A 23,995-nucleotide genomic window follows, 5' to 3' on the forward strand; every position below is an offset into this window, starting at 1 on the left:
GAAAGGGAAGAGTTTCTTGGCCATGCAGTTGGCATAACCCGGTGAATATCTTATCATGGCCTCGGTCCACATACATTGCTCTAGTTCTCTATCACTCCCAAAGGTAATGCGGAACATTTCTCTACAATCTCTTAGAGATACAAAAACAAAATCCAAACTGGACTTAGAAGAACAACCGGCAAGGATTGAACACTCCACTAATAGTAGATTGGCTTCTCCAACTTTTTTGTTCATGTCCTGGGTTATCCTTTTCAGCCTTTTCTCTTTCCAGTATGCCCCTCTATGTAATGCAACGCCGAATGCAACAAAACTGGCTGGTAAGTGGATAAAGTACCACCAAGTCATAGTGAAACATGACAGTACAAAAATTAGAATCGGAATGGCAAAGCTAAAACCCAGCAGTAATCCCAGAACACCTTCAGTACATTTGGCGTTTAGGATATCAGGTGGAGTATCATTTATCAGCTGGATGGCTTTCTTGTAGATTTCCGGGTCTTTCACCACTGCTTTGAGAGCGTCCGGCACACAAGTGTCAGAGAAAACTCCACTGCCGGCTTCTTCATGCCCATTCACTGCTGCCAGAGATAGCAGATGCTTCCCCCCGTAGAGGATAGATGACTGGAAGTGCACCAGGACGTCTTCAGTTTCTTTCGCATTATTCCTCAGGAGCCTTTTGCAGAGTTTTTCAAAGAACTCCTCATCCTCAGCTTCTAAGTAAGTGAGGTGACTGAGATACAGAGGCATCAGGCATGGCCTCAGAATGATGGGGACAATGGCTTTATGTGATGTACAGTCCTGGAACATGGAGAGATTGGCTTCAAAGAGACACCAGCGACTGTCCACAAATTCCGGGCTCAGCACCATTACAATCTTCTGACTGCTCTGAATGCACTCAGTCATGTTCTCTATGATCGTCTTCCCTGCAGTGAAGTCCCGGTCATGTGTACAGATTTTTATAGTGGGAAATGTCTCCTCCAGTTTGTGGATAAGCCGATGCACCCAAGCCGAGTCTGCACCACTGAAGCTGATGAAAGCGTGGTACTTGTCTGTCCCAGTGACCCGAGGTACCGAGAAATCATGAGAAGTCATGGAACTTGCTGAATCTCCATATTCTGTATTCTGAGACGTTGCCATTTTCTGCTAACTGCTTATACCTATGATGAGGAGAGAAAAGAAAAATTGTATTTTATTGGTTTGAATATATACTTCTACATGTATACTGTGTCACTGTTACCCCAGAAAAATTTGGCTAAATTTATCGGGCCACTATTTTTCGGGCTGAAAACGTCAGTCCCTTTGCAACCTAATGGTCGTCGGTGGGTGCCACTCCTGCGCCAATGACAATAAAGAAATACTGGCCAAAAGGCAAATTTGAATAGGACTTGTGCGGGCACTTGTCTCATCCTCGTGGCTTTGAAAAGAAGACCATATGTGGATTCCTGAGAGAAAGCAACCTATAATAGGACTCAATAGTAAGGATCCTTATAGATCTTCTCCTAAACCATTAGTTCCCCAGATCGCCGCGGACCTCTTATTCATCTCTTTAACACATTACCTTTTTGACACCTATCGGCATCCGTACTTGTAGTTCCGAGCATCAAGCCTCCTTTTTGTCCCTCCACCACTTCCTTACTTGTAGTTCCAATCCTGTCAAAAACGAGCTACCACCTAAAACACCGTTATGGTAAATTATTACATCATATTCCCTTGCACATTCTCTATATTGTATCCATTTCCAAGGACTACTTATCAATAATAATATTCTTCCAGTGTTTTGAAATGAACAAAATGACAGGTGATCGCACTACACCTGACAACCGGAAGTGGTCACCTATGAAGATGATCATCTACCAGTCACTATAAATCTGACACTCATCCCATACACAATTTATGAACCAGAGGAAGCGCTCAGTTCGAGCGCGAAACGCGTAGTTCTATTTATTTATTTAATTCATTTTATTTTATTTAATTTATTTTATTTAATTTTTAAATTGTTACAACTATGTACCAATAAATTATATATATCTTTTAAACTGAGCAATTATAGCTTCCTAGCGCCTACAAACGCTCATTATGCATCATAGATGCACAAACCGAAACATTATAATAGGACTCAGGCTAAGAATACAGAGACCTTCTCAAACTCACAAAAGTCCTTTACAGAATGTAGCAATATTTCTACCATTCACAGAAGTGAGCGACCAAGCGAGGGACCAGTCAGGTGGACATTCAGCCCCAGGAGCAGCTGGGAGAAATCCATACATTTTGTGGGGGCTTGTAGTGTACTGAAGCAGACCAAAGCCCAAGATGATTCCAATATGACATCACTTACCCATCCCCCTCTATTGTCCCCTGGTTTTTGTTCACCATTATAGGCATATTTGTTCCAGGAGACTCCATCACCGCAGATGAGCATGGCCTGGGGTTATAACCCCCAATGACCCCTTCTTACTACAGGACTCTGCCCAAAGCCACTGGGCACTTGGGAACAAGCCCTGCAGCCAATACTCAAGACGCTTTTCAACTAGTCTCAGACAAGGACATCATCGCCATTGACCCTGTTGCCATGCAGATTGCTATCTCTCGGTCACTGCAACAGTTATGCCCAAATGTGACATGTGAGGTCATTTGGGGTCATCAGTACCTACCTGATTTTATCAGGGGATTAAAATTTCCTTACCGAGAAGCTAAAAAATGCTGAATATATTTGCAGGAAGTTTCATCAACACCTCTGCAAAATTTTAGTTTCACTTTAGCAGAAATCCTCTGCCCCTCCCACACCCAATTCTTGTCAAACCGATTATTAAGCTTAGCTTGGGGCTATAATTCACTGGAAGGTAGCGAGAAGCACTGTGCTCTGATAAAATGATTTATTTCTTACAGTCACTTGTACTATTGATTTATCTGGAGTTTGTTAACAAGTTACTTTGAAAATCTTTCTGATGTCTCTCTAGTACAACCACCATAGATGCACCATCACATTGGTCGACAGGTGAGTCAATGACAATCAGTCCATGCTGATACTAACAAAATACAATAAAGATTTTTAGTTTTAGTTTTTTGTACAAGGCTCCTGGACCAGATATGTTACACCCCAGAGTTATTATTAAATAACTCAGTTCTGTTATTTCTGTACCACTGTCTAAAATCTTCAGGGATTCCCTAATGTCTGGTCTGGTGCCAAGTGACTGGCGCAAGGCGAATGTGGTGCCAATACAGACAGTCCCCTACTTAAGAACACTCGACTTACATACGACCCCTAGTTACAAACGGACCACTGGATGTTGGTAATTTATTGCTATAACATTTATCACAGGTGTCTGTAATGAAGCTTTATTGTTAGTCCTGGTTCTTATGACAACCCAACATTTTTAAAATCCAATTGTCACAGAGACCAAAAAAATTCTGGCTGGGTTTACAATCATAAAATATACAGTTCCGACTTACATACAAATTCAACTTAAGAACAAACCTACAGACCCTATCTTGTATGTAACCTGGGGACTGCCTGTATATAAAAAGGGCTCTAGAACTTCGCCAGGCAATTACAGGCCTGTAAGCTTAACTTCCAATGTGGGGGAAATATTGGAAGGGTTAGTAAAAAACTACATACTGGAGTATGTAAAATCAAACAGTATAATAAGTGACAGCCAGCGAGGGGTTACTAAGAATAGACTTTGGCAAAGGCATTTGACACTGTTCCTCATAGACGCCTGATGTGTAAAATTAGGGCTATTGGTTTGGCAGCAATCATTTGCAATTGGATTGAGAACTGTCTGAAGGATCGTATCCAGAGAGTTGTGGTGAATGATTCCTACTCGGAATGGTCACCAGTTATGAGTGGTGTACCCCAGGGTTCTGTGCTTGGCCCACTACTATTTAATATATTTATTAATGATATAGAGGTAGGAATTAGTAGCACTGTGTCTATTTTTGCAGATGACACCAAACTGTATAGTGTAATACAGTCTATGGAGGATGTTCATAGGCTGCAGGGTGACTTGGTCAAACTGAATGTTTGGTCATCTACTTTGCAAATGAGGTTTAATGTGGATAAATGTAATGTTATGCACCTGGGGGCTAATAATCCAAAGGCAAAATATGTCCTTGGGGGAGTAAATTTGGGAGAGTCCCTTGTTGAGAAGGACCTGGGGGTACTATTAGATCATAAATTGAATAACAGCATGCAATGTCAATCAGCTGCCTCTAAAGCCAGTAGGATCTTGTCATGTATCAAAAGTGGTCTGGACTCTCGTGATAGGGATGTGATATTACCACTATACAAGGCATTGGTTCAGCCTCACCTGGAAATGCCGTCCAGTTCTGGGCACCGGTCCATAAAAAGGATGCCCTGGAGCTGGAGAGGGTTCAACAATGGGCCACAAAAATGATAAGGGGTATGGAGGGTCTGAGTTATGAGGAAACATTAAAACAATATATACTGCTCACAAGGGGTTTGTGTATCTCCTCTCGGTACCTAATGGCAGTCAGGCTAACTCTGGTGAGCACATGGAGGGCTGTGCTGCCCTCCAAAGATATGCCACCACACACCATTACTGACCAACTGCCAGGCCGGTCATGCTGAAGGATATTGCAGGCAGCAGATCGCTCTCCACAGCGTCTACAGTCACATGTGCTCAACGTGAAACTGCTTTCATCTATGAAGAGCACAGGGCACCAGTGGCGAAATTGCCAATCCTGGTGTTCTCTGGAAAATGCCAAGCATCCTGCACGGTGTTGGGCTGTGAGCACAACCATCATCTGTGGACATCAGGCCCTCATACCAGTCTCATAGAGTCATGTTCTAACCGTTTGTGCAGACACATGCACATTTGTGGCTGCTGGAGGTCATTTTGCAGGGCTCTGGCAGTGCTCCTCCTGTTCCTCCTTGCACAAAGGCGGAGGCAGTGGTCCTGCTTCTTGGTTGTTGCCCTCCTACTGCCCCTCCACATCTCCTGGTGGTCTGGTCTGTCTCCTGGTAGCCTCTCCAACCTCTGGACACTACCAAACTGACACAGCAAACCTTTTGGACACAGCTTGCATTGATGTGCATTGAGGTGCACTATCTGAGTCACTTGTGTGGGTTGTAGAGTCAATTTCTTGTTACCACGAGTGTAAAAGCACCACCAACATTCGACATTGACCAAAACATCATCCAAAAAGCATGCATACTGAGAAGTGGTCTGTGGTCCCCACCTGCAGAACTACTCCTTTATTGAGTGCGTCTTGCTAATTGCCTGTAAAATAGAGTGTAATCATTGTTGCTTTCTAAGTGGACAGTTTTATCTCACAGAAGATTGATTTAGGGTCTCCTTCACATTGGCGTGGTCTTTCACGTCTGTGGTTCAGTGATTTCAATGGATGCCTCACAAAGCCATTGATTTCTATAGGTGTGTTTTTACATTGGGGCAGATTTACTTACCCGGTCCATTCGCGATCCAGCGGCGCGTTCTCTGCGGTGGATTCGGGTCCGGACGGGATTCACCAAGGCAGTTCCTCCGCCATCCACCAGGTGGCGCTGCTGCGCTGAATTTCCCCGAGGCCCGCCGAAATGCACTCAAGTTCATCGGCCTATTCCTAGTGAAGGTAAGTGCAAGTCTCGCGACACTTTTTTTAAAAAAAATGCGACGTTTTTCCGAAATCGTCGGGTTTTCGTTCGGCCACACACACCCGATTTCCGTCACGTGCATGCCAGCGCCGATGCACCACAATCCGATCGCATGCATCAAAATCCCGGGGCAATTCAGGGAAAATCGGCGCAAATTGGAAATATTCAGGTATCACGTCGGGAAAACGCAAATCGGGCCCTTAGTAAATGACCCCCATTGTCTTGTATTTTCACTGATCCATTGTCCATGGAAAAATTATTTTTAATTATTTTTTTCACTGATGCGGATCACGTAAGGCAATAAAAGTCTATGGGGCTTATTTACTAAGGTCCACAGCTGCACTTTCATCGGATTTTCCGACGTTTTTGTGGATTGCATAGCTGTGACAGGTGTTTAACAGGGTCACACGCGATCGGATTTTGATGCAGCTGCGCTGGCTTCCAAGAGACACAAATTGGGGGGGGGGGTGCCGTCGGATGATTCGACTGATTCGGACTGAGCACAAGCCCAAGCACTTACATGCACCAGGAAGATGAAGGTGAACTCCGGTGGACCTGAGCGGGGAAGCAACACATGCAGGATATCGGGTGCGCGATCTTAGTGAATCGCGGCACAGTGCATTCTTGTTGGACAATGGACTTTTGGTGAACCTCTCCGGTTGGTTAAGTGAATGTGCCCCTATGGGCTTGTTTTTCACTGATGAGTCTGAAAAACCAGGTGTAATTAGAGATGAGCGAACATGCTCGTCCGAGCTTGATGCTCGGTCGAGCATTAGGGTACTCGAAACTGCTCGTTGCTCGGACGAATACTTCGCCCGCTCGAGAAAATGGCAGCTCCCGCCGTTTTGCTTTTTGGCGGCCAGAAACAGAGCCAATCACAAGCCAGGAGACTCTGCACTCCACCCAGCATGACGTGGTACCCTTACACGTCGATAGCAGTGGTTGGCTGGCCAGATCAGGTGACCCTGGGATAGACTAGCCGCTGCCCGCGCTGCTCGGATCATTCTGTGTCTGGATGCCGCTAGGGAGAGAGCTGCTGCTGGTCAGGGAAAGCGTTAGGGTGTTCTATTAGCTTACTGTTAGGCAGGAGTGATTCTCAAAGAACCCAACAGCCCTTCTTAGGGCTACAATAACGTTCTACTTTTTTTATTTTAATTTGCATCTAGTACCATTTTGTGAGGAATTAGCAGGGGGACTTGCTACCGTTGTGTTTAGCTCTTAGTGGCACACATATCCATAGCAAAGACCGAAGTGGGAAAATTTAGTAGGGGTTGGATTTCAATTAGGCACTAACTCAGTGTCATCTCATCTGGCATAGTAGTGTGCTTTGATACTTGGCTAGAAAATAGCCATAGGAGAATACAAAGAGCTTACTTACGCATACAGTAGCGTTCTATATATTTGATTTCTGGTTGATCTGCTGGTGGCTGTACTTTCTGCAGTGCATGTACTAGCCAATTCTGAGCAATTTGTAGTGAGACTTGCGACCGCTGTGTTCTGCGCTTAGTGACGCACATATCCATAGCAAAGACCGAAGTGGGAAAATTTAGTAGGGGTTGGATTTCAATTAGGCACTAACTCAGTGTCATCTCATCTGGCATAGTAGAGTGCTTTGATACTTGGCTAGAAAATAGCCATAGGAGAATACAAAGAGCTTACTTACGCATACAGTAGCGTTCTATATATTTGATTTCTGGTTGATCTGCTGGTGGCTGTACTTTCTGCAGTGCATGTACTAGCCAATTCTGAGCAATTTGTAGTGAGACTTGCGACCGCTGTGTTCTGCGCTTAGTGACGCACATATCCATAGCAAAGACCGAAGTGGGAAAATTTAGTAGGGGTTGGATTTCAATTAGGCACTAACTCAGTGTCATCTCATCTGGCATAGTAGAGTGCTTTGATACTTGGCTAGAAAATAGCCATAGGAGAATACAAAGAGCTTACTTACGCATACAGTAGCGTTCTATATATTTGATTTCTGGTTGATCTGCTGGTGGCTGTACTTTCTGCAGTGCATGTACTAGCCAATTCTGAGCAATTTGTAGTGAGACTTGCGACCGCTGTGTTCTGCGCTTAGTGACGCACATATCCATAGCAAAGACCGAAGTGGGAAAATTTAGTAGGGGTTGGATTTCAATTAGGCACTAACTCAGTGTCATCTCATCTGGCATAGTAGTGTGCTTTGATACTTGGCTAGAAAATAGCCATAGGAGAATACAAAGAGCTTACTTACGCATACAGTAGCGTTCTATATATTTGATTTCTGGTTGATCTGCTGGTGGCTGTAGTTTCTGCAGTGCATGTACTAGCCAATTCTGAGCAATTTGTAGTGAGACTTGCGACCGCTGTGTTCTGCGCTTAGTGACGCACATATCCATAGCAAAGACCGAAGTGGGAAAATTTAGTAGGGGTTGGATTTCAATTAGGCACTAACTCAGTGTCATCTCATCTGGCATAGTAGTGTGCTTTGATACTTGGCTAGAAAATAGCCATAGCAATAGGATAGCATTGTTTGGTTTTAAAAACTCAAAAAAAAACAAAAAACACAAAAAAAAAAAAAAAACACAAAAAAAAACAAAAAAAAGTAAAAAAAAAAATAAAGTTATAACTCTCATTTTAAAAATGTTTAACCCGAGGGCTAGGGGTAGAGGACGAGGGCGGGGACGTGGGCGTCCAACTACTGCAGGGGTCAGAGGCCGTGGTCCTGGGCGGGGTGAGACACCACCTGCTGATGAGGGAGCAGGGGAACGCCGCAGAGCTACACTCCCTAGGTTCATGTCTGAAGTTACTGGGACTCGTGGTAGAGCACTGTTGAGGCCAGAACAGTGCGAACAGGTGATGTCGTGGATTGCTGACAATGCTTCGAGCAATTTGTCCACCACCAGTCAGTCTTCCACGCAGTCCACCCATGTCACCGAAATCGCCACTCCTCCAGCTCCTGCACCTCAGCCTCCTCCCCCCCAGTCTGCCCCCTCCCAGGAAAATTTGGCATTTGAACCGGCATACTCTGAGGAACTGTTTTCTGGACCCTTCCCACAGTCACAAACCACTTGTCCGGTTGCTGCTGAGCAATTTTCCGATGCCCAGGTTTTCCAACAGTCACAGTCTGTGGGTGATGATGACCTTCTTGACGTAGTGGAAGTGTGTAAAGAGGTGTCCGACGATGAGGAGACACGGTTGTCAGACAGTGGGGAAGTTGTTGTCAGGGCAGGAAGTCCGAGGGGGGAGCAGACTGAGGGATCGGAGGATGATGAGGTGACAGACCCAAGCTGGGTTGAGAGGCCGGGTGAACACAGTGCTTCTGAGACGGAGGAGAGTCCTCGACCAGAACAGGTTGGAAGAGGCAGTGGTGGGGCCAGACGGAGAGGCAGGGCCAGAGCTGGTGCATCAGCGCCAAATGTGTCAACTAGTGAAGCTCCCATGGCGAGGGCTCCTGCGGCGAGGGCTAGATCTTCAGAAGTCTGGAGGTTCTTTAAGGAAACACCGGATGACCGACGGACTGTGGTGTGCAACATTTGCCAAACCAGGCTCAGCAGGGGTTCCACCACTACTAGCTTAACTACCACCAGTATGCGCAGGCATATGAATGCTAAACACCCCACTCAGTGGCAACAAGCCCGTTCACCTCCGGCCGTGCACACCACTGCTCCTTCCCCTGTGTCAGCTGCTAGTCAGCCCCCTGCCCAGGACCCTGCCACAAAAACCCCATCGTCGCCTCCACGATCCTCCACAGCATCCACCAGCGTTCAGCTCTCCATACCCCAGACGCTGGAGCGGAAACGCAAATATAGTGCAACCCACCCGCACGCCCAAGCCCTTAATGTGCACATCTCCAGATTGCTTAGCCTGGAGATGCTGCCCTATAGGCTAGTAGAGACCGAGGCCTTTCGCAACCTCATGGCGGCGGCCGCCCCTCGGTATTCGGTCCCCAGCCGCCACTACTTTTCCCGATGTGCCGTCCCAGCCCTGCACCAGCACGTGTCAGACAACATCATCCGTGCCCTGACCAACGCCGTTTCTGACAAGGTCCACCTGACCACGGACACGTGGACGAGTGCTGCCGGGCAGGGCCACTATATATCGCTGACGGCACATTGGGTTAACTTGGTGGAGGCTGGGACCGAGTCTGACACTGGGGCTGCTCATATACTGCCGACGCCGAGGATTGCGGGGCCTACCTCGGTCCAGGTGTTTCAGGCCTACTATGCCTCCTCCTCCTCCCACCCCTCCTCCACCTCCTCCTCCGAACTACCATCCGTGGGCACGGCGCCATCAGTCGGTAGCTCTAGGCACAGCAGCAGTGCCGTCGCTAAGCGACAGCAGGCGGTGCTCAAACTGCTGAGCCTAGGCGACAAAAGGCACACCGCCCAAGAGCTATTACAGGGCATCACGGCGCAGACTGATCTGTGGCTGGCACCGCTGAACCTCAAGCCGGGAATGGTTGTGTGTGACAACGGCCGTAACCTGGTGGCGGCTCTGCAACTCGGCAGACTGACACATGTGCCATGCCTGGCCCATGTGTTAAATCTGATAGTTCAGCGTTTCCTCAAGACATACCCCAATCTGTCTGATTTGCTCACGAAGGTGCGCCGCATCTGTGCGCATTTCAGGAAGTCCAGCCCAGATGCTGCCACTCTCAGGGCAGCGCAGCGCCGCCTCCAACTGCCCGCTCACCGACTGTTGTGCGACGTGCCCACGAGGTGGAATTCAACACTGACCATGTTATCCAGAGTTTACCAGCAGCGCAGAGCGATTGTAGACTGCCAGATGTCAACTTCCACCAGAACTGGTAGTCAGGTCAGTCAGCTTCCTCAAGTCTACAATGAGGAGTGGACGTGGATGTCTGATATCTGTCAGGTGCTGAGTAACTTTGAGGAGTCAACACAGATGGTCAGTGGCGATGCCGCCATCATCAGCCTCACCATCCCGCTGCTTGGCCTGTTGAAAAACTCTCTGGTCAGCATGAAGTCGGAAGCTTTGCGCTCGTCACAAGAGACAGGGGAAGAATATTCCCTTGTTGATAGCCAAAGCACCCTCAGGTCTGTTTCTCAGCGCATATCGGAGGAGGTGGAGGTGGAGGAGGATGAGGAGGAAGAGGAGGAGAATGTTGGTGAGACACAAGAGGGGACCATTGTTGAGTCCTTTACTGTTCAGCGTGTATGGGCAGAAGAAGAGGAGTTGGAGGAGTTGGAGGAGGAGGAAATGGACAGTCAGGCCAGTGAGGGGAGTGAATTCTTACGCGTTGGTACTCTGGCGCATATGGCAGATTTCATGCTAGGCTTCCTATCCCGTGACCCTCGCGTTCAAAGAATTTATTCCAGCACCGATTACTGGGTGTTCACTCTCCTGGACCCACGGTACAAGCAAAATCTTTCCACTCTCATCCCTGCAGAGGAAAGGAGTGTGAGAATGCATGAATACCAGCAGGCCCTGGTGCACAAGCTGAAACAGTATTTCCCTTCTGACAGCGCTAGCGGCAGAGTGCGTAGTTCTGCGGGACAAGTAGCGAGGGAGAGTAGGCGAGCAGGCAGCTTGTCCAGCACTGGCAAGGGTACGCTTTACAAGGCTTTTGCCAGCTTTATGTCACCCCAGCAAGACACTGTCACCTGTCCCCAGTCTCGGCAGAGTAGGGCTGATCTTTACAGAAAGATGGTGAGGGAGTACGTAGCTGACCATACCATCGTCCTAAATGATCACACAGCTCCCTACAACTACTGGGTTTCAAAGCTGGACATGTGGCACGAACTGGCGCTGTACGCCTTGGAGGTTCTTGCCTGCCCTGCCGCTAGCGTCTTGTCCGAGCGGGTTTTCAGTGCAGCTGGTGGCATCATCACCGATAAGCGTACACGCCTGTCGACTGACAGCGCTGACAGGCTGACGCTTATTAAAATGAATAAAGGCTGGATTTCTCAGAATTTCCAATCTCCACCAGGTGAAGGAAGCTCAACCTGAATAATTGATCCACTCCTCCTCCTCCTCATTTTCCTCCTTCTCCTCCTCTTTGTACAGTAAAGCAGAGGAAAATGGCTATTTTTTGACAGGGCCCACTGGCTCTTGCTATAGTACTTCATGCATTTAATTTTTCTGGAGGGCCACCTACCCGGTCCTCTGTTTGAAACAATTTTTGTGAGTGCCACATACAGGCACTCAATCTATTCCATTTTACTGCAGGGCCACCTACCTGCTCCTCTGGTTTGAAACATTTTTGGGACTGCCACATACAGGCACTCAATCTATTCCATTTTACTGGAGGGCCACCTACCTGCTCCTCTGGTTTGAAAAATTTTTGGGACTGCCACATACAGCCACTCAATCTATTCCATTTTACTGCAGGGCCACCTACCTGCTCCTCTGGTTTGAAACATTTTTGGGACTGCCACATACAGGCACTCAATCTATTCCATTTTACTGGAGGGCCACCTACCTGCTCCTCTGGTTTGAAAAATTTTTGGGACTGCCACATACAGGCACTCAATCTATTCCATTTTACTGCAGGGCCACCTACCTGCTCCTCTGGTTTGAAACATTTTTGGGACTGCCACATACAGGCACTCAATCTATTCCATTTTACTGGAGGGCCACCTACCTGCTCCTCTGGTTTGAAAAATGTTTGGGACTGCCACATACAGGCACTATCCAAATTAAATTGTCTCCATAGCAGCCTCCACACGTTGTCTCCATTGCTACCTCCAAAAGTCGTCCATATAGCTGCCTCCATACATCGTCCCTTTATCAAACGAGGTGTGTCAGGCAGAAATTTGGGTTGTTTTCATGGATTCCACATCAAAGTTGTTAACTTTGTCGCCACCCTGCTGTGTTATCCACAAAATATACTGGCAAACTTTTACCATTTAGGGATATTATTTCAGCGCTTCTTGCGCATCTGTTTACATTCCCCTCACCCGGCATATCCTAAACTTATAAGAACGCTACTACACTTGATCTTATACAAAAGGTTCTTAGAAGTGCTGTTTGGGGAGTAGCCTAGAGACAGGGGCTTGAATTGGCGAAAGCTCGCCTGGCAGCGGAGCGCCAGCTCCATGCGCATCATGCGCTTCTTGCGCATCTGTTTACATTCCCCTCACCCGGCATATCCTAAACTTATAAGAACGCTACTACACTTGATCTTATACAAAAGGTTCTTAGAAGTGCTGTTTGGGGAGTAGCCTAGAGACAGGGGCTTGAATTGGCGAAAGCTCGCCTGGCAGCGGAGCGCCAGCTCCATGCGCATCATGCGCTTCTTGCGCATCTGTTTACATTCCCCTCACCCGCCATATCCCAAACTTATAAGAACGCTACTACACTTAACTTGGTGCAGGCTGGGACCGAGTCTGACCCTGGGGCTGGTCATATACTGCCGACGCAGAGAATTGCGGGGCCTACCTCGGTCCAGGTCTCAAAGGCCTACTATACCTCCTCCCACCCCTCCTCCACCTCCTCCTCCTCCGAATTACCATCCGTGGGCATGGCGCCATCAGTCGGTAGCTCTAGGCACAGCAGCAGTGCCGTCGCTAAGCGACAGCAGGCGGTGCTGAAACTGCTGAGCCTAGGCGATAAAAGGCACACCGCCCAAGAGCTATTACAGGGCATTCCACATCAAAGTTGTTAACTTTGTCGCCACCCTGCTGTGTAATCCACAAAATATACTTGCAAACTTTTACCATTTAGGGATATTATTTCAGCGCTTCTTGCGCATCTGTTTACATTCCCCTCACCCGCCATATCCTAAACTTATAAGAACGCTACTACACTTGATCTTATACAAAAGGTTCTTAGAAGTGCTGTTTGGGGAGTAGCCTAGAGACAGGGGCTTGGATTGGCAAAAGCTCGCCTGGCTGCAGAGCGCCAGCTCCATCCCAAGATCCAACTAACATAGTTGCAGCACCTTTAATCTACTACTAGTTCACTGCCTCCATAATAATAATAATAATAATCTTTATTTATATAGCGTCATCATATTCTGTAGCGCTTTACAAATCATAGGAAACAAATACAAATGTAATGTAACAGAGCACAACATTTGTATGGAACAACAGGAGTGAGGTCCCTGCTCGCCAGAGCTTACGGTTTATGAAGATGATGGGGTAACACGAGGTAAAAGAATATTTAATGGTCAAGCCATTCTTCTTAGGGAATAGAAAAAAATATAATAAATGGAATTGCTGTCGCTTGAACCACTCAGCCGTCATCTTATATACCAGGTCCAGGGTGAATGGGACTGCAGAGAAGTCTGGTGCCTGTTGGTTGCTGGATAACAGATGGGAGGACGACACAGGACGGGTTAGTAGAAGAGTTAAAACTTCATGCAGTTAATGAGTGTTATAGGCTTGCCTAAAGAAATGGGTTTTAAGAGCACGTTTGAAACTTTGGAGGTTAGGTATTAGTCTGATAGTCCAGGGCAGAGCATTCCATAGAATTGGTGCAGCTCTAGAGAAGTCTTGGAGACGCGAGTGGGAGGTCCGCACTAGGGTAGAGGTTAATCTAAGATCACTGGCGGATCTAAGAGCACGTGTTGGGCGATAGACTGAGATAAGAGAGGAGAGGTAGGGGGGTGCAGCATTATACAGAGCTTTATGGATGAGGGTTATTATTATTTTAAACTGTATTCGAAAGGAGACTGGCAGCCAGTGCAGCGACTGGCATGAACTGTAAGCATACATGGTCCCCTTATCAAACGAGCTGTGTCAGGCAGAATTTTGGGTTGTTTTCATGGCTTCCATGTTAACTTTGTCGCCACCCTGCTGTGTAATCCACAAAATATACTGGCAAACTTTTATCATGTACCGATATTATTTGAGCGCTTCTTGCTCACCTCCTTTGGTTCCTCTCTGCCACCCATTGGTTTGAAGCCTGAGTCCATTTAGGGTATGTCGCCATGCCACTCTCTAGCCTGCTGCCGCTGCCTCTGCCTCTGCATGCCGTCCCCTATAGTGTCAGGGTCAATTATTGGATGTTTTACATGCTATCTAGCTTCATTCTGTCACTCTGTCATGGCCATGCTGTTGCCCATAATTTCGGCATAATGGTGCGATTAAGCAGCCTCAGAGGCATCCATGCATGCTGCCCCTGCTGTTTCCTGTCCATTTCCGTGGTGTTTCCATCCTTTTCTGAGGTTCCCAGGTGTTTGGCCAAGCTTCCCTGTGCAGAGCCTTGGTCCCCTTGAAAAATGCTCGAGTCTCCCATTGACTTCAATGGGGTTCGTTATTCGAGACGAGCACTCGAGCATCGGGAAAAGTTCGTCTCGAATAACGAGTACCCGAGCATTTTAGTGTTCGCTCATCTCTAGGTGTAATATTTTCAAAGTTGGAAAATGGAAAAAAAAAATGGTGACAAAACGCTATGGATATACAACTGAAGATGAACATCAACGCCAATGTGAAAGAGCCCTTATTTGGTTGGAGTGATATTGTTTTAATTGTTCCCTTTATTTTTATTTTTTTTGAGCAGTGTAGTTACAACATTTTATCATCAATGATCACATAACTACATATTTCTTCAATACAAGATAATCAACAACAACAAAAATTAGGCCAATCTATAGGTTGTTTCCAGATTAATAGGTATCCCCTATGACACAACCACTTTAAAGGACTTCTACCATTAGATATACGGATCGTGGACTCCGATAACTTTTGTTTCTACTAAATCCCAGAACTACGCCATTCTTGAATAGTAATTGTATAAAATATGCAAATGAGTCATAGCTACTCTGGCTTATATTAGCTAAGCACCTCCTAGCTCCAGAGGCTGACAATTTATTCACACCCCTATTATTAAAATTTTTGTCGGGTCCTGCCCTTGCATCTATAAAACTGCCGGTGACGTCAGTCGGCAGTCTGAATTTTGAGGAGACTTTCCTGGCTTGTAGCCGACTCAATAGGAGTGTGGCTGTGCAAGGAATGTCTTAGAGCGCATGCGCAAGACTTAAAGACTGCCACCCGATGTCTCCAGCAGTATGAGCGATACTAAGCTAAAATTAAAATACATGGGGCGTGAACAAATTATCTGCCTCTGAAGCCAGGAGCTGCTCAGGTGACATAAACCAAAGTTCCTCTGGCTCATCCGCAAATGATATATATAACAATTTTTCAAGGATGTCGGCATTTTGAAAAGTAATGAAAACGATGCACATGAGAAAAACTGGTTGTAGGTTCATCTACGAGGGATGGCACAGATTTCATGGGGTAATGGGGAATTGGTAAATCCTAGGGCAGGGGTGAGCTCCAGCTTTGCTCCTGGTGGGGCCTGGAATGTGAAGTTCTGTAGAAGGGTCGTGAAGAACAGGAAAATTTCCATTTTTGCCAAGTTTTCTCCGGCACAACTTCTTTTAATTTGATAAAACAAACAGACATTTAAAAGTGTAAAATTGTGTCCATTCTCAATCTGGGCTTCTCAAACTTTATTGAGACGACAGATGCTGCTGTGATCACAGGACAGAAACCAGAAAATCACCAGCGGACTTCTTGAATATTAAATTACCCAGCAAGTGAGTCCAAAAGTGGGGGGGGTCAAACTCAAAATAGTTTTTTTTAGAAGCTGTAAATTAACGAAAAGCTATTTTTAAGGTAAAATAGTGCTGCTCACATTCAATCATGATATTCTTGTAACATCTGTGTCTTGGTCTTCTGCAGTTCGGGCTGTTAGGCTAAGAAGACGCTGGATTCTATCTAGCACTTTTCAGTTGTCTGAATAGTGCTGTATTTGCTGGAATTCTGACTCTACAATCTTTGCTCTAAGCCGGCAAGGGTTAAGATTCTCACCCTTTCAGAGACCTGCCCCTTGCACCTGTTCATACCCTGATAAAAACCCTGTGTAAAATACGTCCATTACTAGTTTTAAGTTTGTCTTTCCATCTTCTTGACTGTGCTTTGCTTGCCATTTGTCTGTGCATCTGGTTTTAATATTTGGCTTACGTTCCTTGACTATTCTCCTGTGTATTTGATTCTGTACTTTATATGCCATCTCAGTTGTGACCCGGATTGTCAACCTCCCCTTTGTGTTATATGTTTGTCTGTCCGATTATTTGCCTACGTTTTAGTGTAGGAAATACTGTCTTTGTGGTTGTCCCATATCACCTCAGATGTACAGAGGCAAGCAGGCAGGGCTGTTGGGGGGCTGGAGTTTTAGAGACCACTGTCCTTTCTGTCATCTAGTGATAGTAGTACTAGAAAACTTTCATTCCTCACCCACCAACAGAAAGTTATTATTGTGTGTCCTGTTAAAGAAGGCAGGAACTGCAGGACAGACATGGTCACTACTATGTCACATTTTTTTTATTATTCTTGATTTAGAGACTACTTTTAGTTTAAGTGAAATTACTGATGCTGCTGTGATCATAGTAATAACAGTTATTGGAAACCAGAAATGAAGAACAAAATTGAAGGTGATCAGGGCAAGATTTGAGGTTTAGTACTGTACATTTAACTATACGAGATTTACAAACACAAACTTTTAGGTCTGGTGAACCCCATGCAACCCAGACATATTGCCCAATTGGCTGCCAAACAGCCAATCCATCAATTTAACACCCCTAGCTAGAATCCATGGCTGTGATTGGCCAAGGGGACACCCCTGTCCAATGAAAGCCATGGCTAGTTGCATTAATATACTGGTCAGGCTGTTCGGGAGCCAATTTGGCAATACGTGACGGTTACCTGTGGCATATCCGAATGGCAAGTTTAGGCCTGCTCGTCTAGCAACTTTATAAACTCACTGTTCAGTATGAAGGGGGGATATTATGGTTACCTAATGAGAAGGGGATGAAAGCTTCATTCTTCTTAAACTTTCCATTTGAATCAAGAAAATGTCCAGGATAAAAGTCTTCTGGTTTCTCAAAGTAATCTTTATCTCTCAGAGCGGAGTGCAGCAATAGGACGACAATCGTGCCCTGGGGAGGGGACAAATGTGAATATACATATATGCATGTTACCTCATTATAATGTAACCCAGGACAAAATTAAAAGGGGTTTTCTAGCCAAGTTACTTTATGACAAATAGGGTTTGTTGTCCAACTCCCTTGCTCTGGTAGCAATGCTCCTTTAACTACTGGAAAGAATGCAAATAAATGGAAAACTCCTTGGAAAACTTATTTGCATTCTTCCCAGAATTCCCTAGTGGAGCATCTATGGCTTTAAGTCTCCACAAGCCTTTAAGGTGAGCTTAATTGGCAATCTCTCCTTAAAGGGCACCTACCACCACAAATCTACCTATAATGGTAGATTGGGTGGTAGGTGGATCAATGGGACGTGAGTATAGCCCTTTTAAGGGCTAAACCTCACGTCCCCACACTTTTTTGATAACTTTTATTAGATATTTATTCAAATTTACTTATGCGGCTACTGGGGCGTGGAGTAGCCGCATCTGAGGTTACACGAGGCGGCTACTCCACGCCCCGGTAGCCACTTTACCCCTCCTACTCACCCATCTTCGGCGCGCAGCTCCGCGTAGCTGCGCGCCCTCGTCCGGCGATCCTTCCGTCTGCGCATGCGCATAAGAGCAGGCCCGCGCGGTCACTGCTCCGAAACAGGCGTGGGCCTGCTCTTCTGCGCGCCGAAGATGGGTGAGTAGGAGGGGAAATGAGGCTACCGGGGCGTGGAGTAGCCGCCTCGTGTAACCTCAGATGCGGCTACTCCACGCCCCAGTAGCCGCATAAGTAAATTTGAATATATGTCTAATATATGTCTAATAAAAGTTATCAATAAAGTGTGGGGACGTGAGGATTAGCCCTTAAAAGGGCTATCCTCACGTCCCATTGATCCACCTACCACCCAATGTACCTTTATAGGTAGATTTGTGGTGGTAGGTTTCCTTTAAGGAGAACACCTACTGTCTGACCCTTAACTACTGTAATGCACTTTGAGTTTCTCCTGACACCAAACGAAACATTAGGAGAGGCCATTGCCTGATTGGCTTAGTGTCCTCCGCTAGGATTTGCTGTTATATGATGAGACACCTAGGAAGTGCAATGGTCATGTGTATGTATAATTATTGTATCTGCTCACTTTTGGAAGAAAATAGCCTCTGAAAGTAATGTCTTTAGTGGTCGCATGTGGGACACTTGGTACAATATCTCCAAATCTTTGAATTTCATGAATGACGGCATCAGTGTACAGCATTTCCTTCCGATGTTGAACTTGTGGTTGAGCAAAACCTATAACATTTTCGATCTCATCTTGCACTTTTCCTGGTATGTAAAAAAAAATAGATTTTTCTTGTAAATAAAAATTTTATTTCATTAATAAATGAAACAAAATGACAACTATTAAATGAATTACACTAAGCAATTGTATTGAGGGGTGTCTGTAGTGCCCATTATTGTACCACAAAATAAAAACTTGTCAAGTTTTTTCAAAAGTCTAATTTCCCTTATGTTTCCCTAATAATGAACATCAAGTAATTAGTAAAGGCCACACATTGTACCAAGTCCCTTAAAAGAAATCTACCACCATGATTAAGGACTGCATGCAAATGAGCCTGAGGGGCTCCATGGGCGTTAATAGAGCCTGGAGTCCCTCAGGTTATCCTTTAATTATAATATATTGTTAATAGTCCAGGGCCCTTTGTATGAAAAAGAGATTACTTATGGGCATTCTAATGCGCCTTAGCATGGGTGGGACCTCTACCCCCCATGAAGTTATGCCCCTGCTAACTTCATATAACAGCACCACAAACTACTACATTTATGTATTTAGCTGTGCGTCCTACATGATTACTTACTCTGGATGTCAGGATATTTCATCATTAACAATAGACCCCATCGCAGAGTAGTTGAGGTGGTCTCCATTCCAGCAGCAAATAGATTGCTGACTAGTTTGCCCAGGTTTTTATGGGTAAAATGTAATGTAGATTCTGGCTTTCCCTACATAAGAATAGCGAAAATCAGTACAGAATAATAAATAGCAACGATAAAAATTTATAGGAAAAAATTGGGGTAAAGTGTGAGGTGGGATAATCCAAGGGAAGACAGAAAGAAGCACAAGAAGACTAAAGTGAATTTTTACTAAAAATGGTGAAAGATATGTGGTTTCAACTCTCACCTGGTAACCAAATGGTTTTAGACGTGTCAGATCGCTTGAAGGCCCACCTATGGGTCCTTGGGTGGTAGTTGGGGGATGCTGCTAGCTCACCCAGAATGGCGGACCAACGGAAGATAGCAGGACACAATAGGGCAGATTTACTTACCCGGCCCAATCGCAATCCAGCGGCGCCTTCTCTGCGGTGGATTCGGGTCCGGCCGGGATTCACTAAGGTAGTTCCTCCGCCGTCCACCAGGTGGCGCTGCTGCGCTGAAGAGCATCGGAACGCACTGGAATACACCGAGGCCGGCTGAGTGAAGGTAAGTGCAAGCTCTGCGACACATTTTCGGTTTTTAAATGCGGCGGTTTTTCCGAATACGTCGGGTTTTCGTTCGGCCACGCCCCCCGATTTCCGTTGCGCGCATGCCGGCGCCGATGCACCACAATCCGATCGCGTGCGCCAAAATCCCGGGGCAATACAGGGAAAATCGGCGCAAATCGGAAATATTCGGGTAACACATCGGGAAAACGCAAATCGGGCCCTTAGTTAAATGACCCCCAATGGGTTGGTTATCTCGTCTAGGATGGCGCTGCGCCATCCGATATAGTAACTCGAGATGGAATCAGAGTTAACGATTTTTATTGGATAATACACAACGCGTTGCGGCTCTGGGCTGGAGCCTTCGTCAGGTGAAAAATAATTATACTTATATTTATTTTGTAGATTTATTTTTCACCTGACGAAGGCTCCAGCCCAGAGCCGCAATGCGTTGTGTATTATCCAATAAAAATAGTTAACTCTGATTCCATCTCGAGTTACTATATCGGACAGGGCAGCGCCATCCTAGACGAGATAACCAACCCATTGCATACCGCTATAATGATAAATATTTATAAGGGTTGAAAAAAGTATGGAAGCAACTAAATAATGATGAAACTATTGATATTATTTGTCTCATTTTATATCATAATAATTCGGTAGCCCCTCCCCCCTTTGAACACCTAATACTACACCTCTTGTTGTTTCGCGAGGAAGGCATCAATGAGGTTCCTCGGATTGTTAATATCCAGTTCTTCCTCCTTTCTGGTGAACGTGTCTCGTACAAACTTCTGCATCTCAATGTTGTTTTTAGAGATTTTTTGATGGCTCCCGGGTAGCCAGCCGATCAGTGAGGGATAACTGTTGTACAGCTTTAATGCAAAAATTAAAATGGATTAAATATAAACTTGTATATGACAAATACAATAATCACAGCTGATCACTGAGTAGGTGCAGCGGGTACAATTTTACCCAAACCATCGCCAGTTACTTCTTTGGCCCAGCACGGTGGCTTAGTGGTTAGCATTACAGCCTTGTAGCGCTGGGGAGCTGGGTTCAACATCTGTAAAGAGTTTGTTTGCTCTCTCTATGTTTGCATGGGTTTCCTCCGGTTTCCTACCATACTCCAAAACAAACTGGTAAGTTGATTAGATTGCGAGAACCATGGGGACAGGGACTGATCTGACAAGCTCTGTGTGCACTATTTAAATAAAGGAATTATTATAGGTCTGCTGCCAATAAAGGTTGGCTAACCATCATGGTCATGTGATTTTGCTTCACGACCCTCACACAACAGATCCTCTCCGATGCATGAATGGAAACCATGTTCGACGGGGTCTTAAAGGGCACCTACCACCACGAATCTACCTATAAAGGTAGATCGGGTGGTAGGTGGATGTATGGGACGTGAGGATAGCCCTTTTTAGAGCTAATCCTCACGTCCCCGCTAGCCTAGCATAAACTTTATTGACCGAATATGTTAATTTAATTAAGCGGCTACCGGGGCGTGGAGTAGCCGGACACGAGGCTACACGGCGCGGCTACTCCACGCCCCAGTAGCTGCTTTCCCCCGCCTACCCTGCGATCTTCGGCGCGCAGCTCCTGGCAGCTGCGCGCCCTCGTCCGAGAAGCCGGAGTTCTGCGCATGCGCAGTAACTCCGGCCTCGTTCCCGAGATCGCGCATCTTGGCCGGAGTTACTGCGAGTTACTGCGAAGATCACAGGGTAGGCGGGGGAAAGCAGCTACTGGGGCGTGGAGTAGCCGCGCCGTGTAGCCTCGTGTCCGGCTACTCCACGCCCCGGTAGCCGCTTAATTAAATTAACATATTCGGTCAATAAAGTTTATGCTAGGCTAGCGGGGACGTGAGGATTAGCTCTAAAAAGGGCTATCCTCACGTCCCATACATCCACCTACCACCCGATCTACCTTTATAGGTAGATTCGTGGTGGTAGGTTCCCTTTAAATTAGAAGATTTTCTATCCACCCTACAACAACTATTCAAGATGCATTTGGGAAAGAGCTTAGATACAGCAGGTTAGCGCCGTATTACATTGATATCCCCATAATAATATCCCCATGAGGACTTAATTATTGTCTAACTGAAGGTGGAACCTACCCATATTTTCTGGACTATAAGACGCACTTTTTAGCAAGAAAAAAAATCTTGCTAAAAAGTCCCTGCGTCTTATAGTCCGAAGGTCATGAGGATCCAGCACTGCCAGACCCTCCTGACCTCTGTAATGGAGATCGGGTGATGCTCTGATACAGAGCTGCACCCGATCTCCCAGAGAGGAGCCTCCGTACTGCTCTCTTCCTACAGGACCTGCGGTGATGTCAGAATTATGTGACTGATCACATGATTCTTACATCACCACAGGTCTCATACTGCCATGCTGTGCTGGGACAGGGTAATAAAAAGGGGAATGGGGGTAGTATGTATGTGTGTGTATAGCTGAGTGAGTGTGCATAGGTGAGCAGAGTGTGTGCATAGGTGAGCAGAGTGTGTACAGGTGAGCAGAGTGTGTGTATAGGTGAGCTGAGTGTGTGTATAGGTGAGCTGAGTGTGTGTATAGGTGAGCTGAGTGTGTGTATAGGTGAGCTGAGTGTGTGTATAGGGGAGCTGAGTGTGTGTATAGGGGAGCTGAGTGTGTGTATAGGTGTGCTGAGTGTGTGTATAGGTGAGCTGAGTGTGTGTATAGGTGAGCTGAGTTGTGTAGGTGAGCTGTGTGTGTATGTGGAAGGATAATGCAGTGCTGAGTGTGTTACTGAATGTCTGTGTGTGCCGTGCTTTAGTGCGACCAACAGGGATATTTTAATTGGTGTAAAATATATTTTTCCTTTTTTGGAAGCCTAAATCTGGGGTGCGTCCTATAGTAAGAAGCGTCTTATAGTCCGAAAAATACGGTATGTAGTGACTGCTCAGATATAGTAGCTCAGCTCTATGTATGGTAGACACCTCTATAATATTGCATGTATATACCATAATAGTTTGAAACAAATTCTAGTGTTATCCCACAAATAGTGTTACCAGAAAACCTTTTGAAGTCGTTATATAAGGGGATCTTTACTAGACGTCAATTTCTGATGACTGAAACCTTTCAGACCCGCCATATCGCTGTATAAAGTGGCTGCTGTGCTTCAGTGAGCGTTACCTTTTCTTGCTGGCCTGGATATAGCAGTGTCTAATAACAGCTGAGGTCAGCAATTTCCTATTCCAGATAATGGAGTGTGGTCACCATACACGCTGCACTTATACATAGCTATTCCCTTTCCTATTCCGTAGATGAATACATACCCGGATCATTATGCTCTCCATGATCCTGATGTTATCATTCACTAAATTCATGAGCTTCAATATAGTAGGATCATCATAGTCATATCTGTATTCCATCAGTATGGAGACAATTATGTTGGCTACAGCAGCGTTCATGATGGTTTGATTATTAAAAGGTTTTCCTAAAAAATAAAAAAAAAAACACATGGAATACTTCTGAATGAACTGAATAAAAGCTTTTCATTTCAATTTTAACTTTTTTACCTAGTTAGTGTGACCCTCTAGTCCAAACTAATAATTGCCATAGTCAAGTAGAGTGAATAGACCTGGGGCCTTCTCCATCCATCATGGAGACATGTTTCCAGGTTACAAAATGGCCGCCATATGAACTGTATGATATGAAATTCCCAGTGATCCCAACCTACATAGGTGATTAGACCTTTGACAATGTCATGCTCGTTTCTTCAGCCTCATGTTTTGGAGGAGGCTTAGATAGCCATGACATCATCAACTCTTACTCAATCTACTTCAATAGATTTAAACTGAAATACTGTGTAAATCCATTGGTTCTGTATAGTATGACCAGACAAGACGATCCGGTTGGCCGTCTGGCTTCAGCTGCACCCTGGCCAATCTTAGCCGTGGCTAGTCGAGGGGCATGAATTTGCCATATTTGCCACCATTCCTGCAATATGTCTGGGTCAGGCAGCGATTGTCAGGTCCGCTCATAGTCTTATATCCTTGATAACCCCTTTAAGCATCATGTTGGGTTTGTAGGT

General features: G+C 45.7%; 1 protein-coding gene across 1 annotated transcript in view; it reads right to left on the minus strand.

The window, feature by feature from the left end:
- LOC140122939 (uncharacterized) overlaps positions 1 to 23,995 on the minus strand; it is a 360,094-nt gene that overhangs the window by 298,144 nt on the left and 37,955 nt on the right. Inside the window, exons 18-22 of the mRNA XM_072144182.1 lie at positions 23,238 to 23,398; positions 20,638 to 20,814; positions 19,325 to 19,466; positions 18,610 to 18,791; positions 17,354 to 17,495 (exon numbers count right to left, since the gene is read on the minus strand). Of these exons, the coding sequence (XP_072000283.1) occupies positions 17,354 to 17,495; positions 18,610 to 18,791; positions 19,325 to 19,466; positions 20,638 to 20,814; positions 23,238 to 23,398 (804 nt within the window). The remainder of the gene's footprint in view (positions 1 to 17,353; positions 17,496 to 18,609; positions 18,792 to 19,324; positions 19,467 to 20,637; positions 20,815 to 23,237; positions 23,399 to 23,995) is intronic.

This window comes from Engystomops pustulosus, chromosome 3, assembly GCF_040894005.1.
Source record: "Engystomops pustulosus chromosome 3, aEngPut4.maternal, whole genome shotgun sequence".
In the NCBI taxonomy this organism is placed as follows: Eukaryota; Metazoa; Chordata; class Amphibia; order Anura; family Leptodactylidae; genus Engystomops; species Engystomops pustulosus.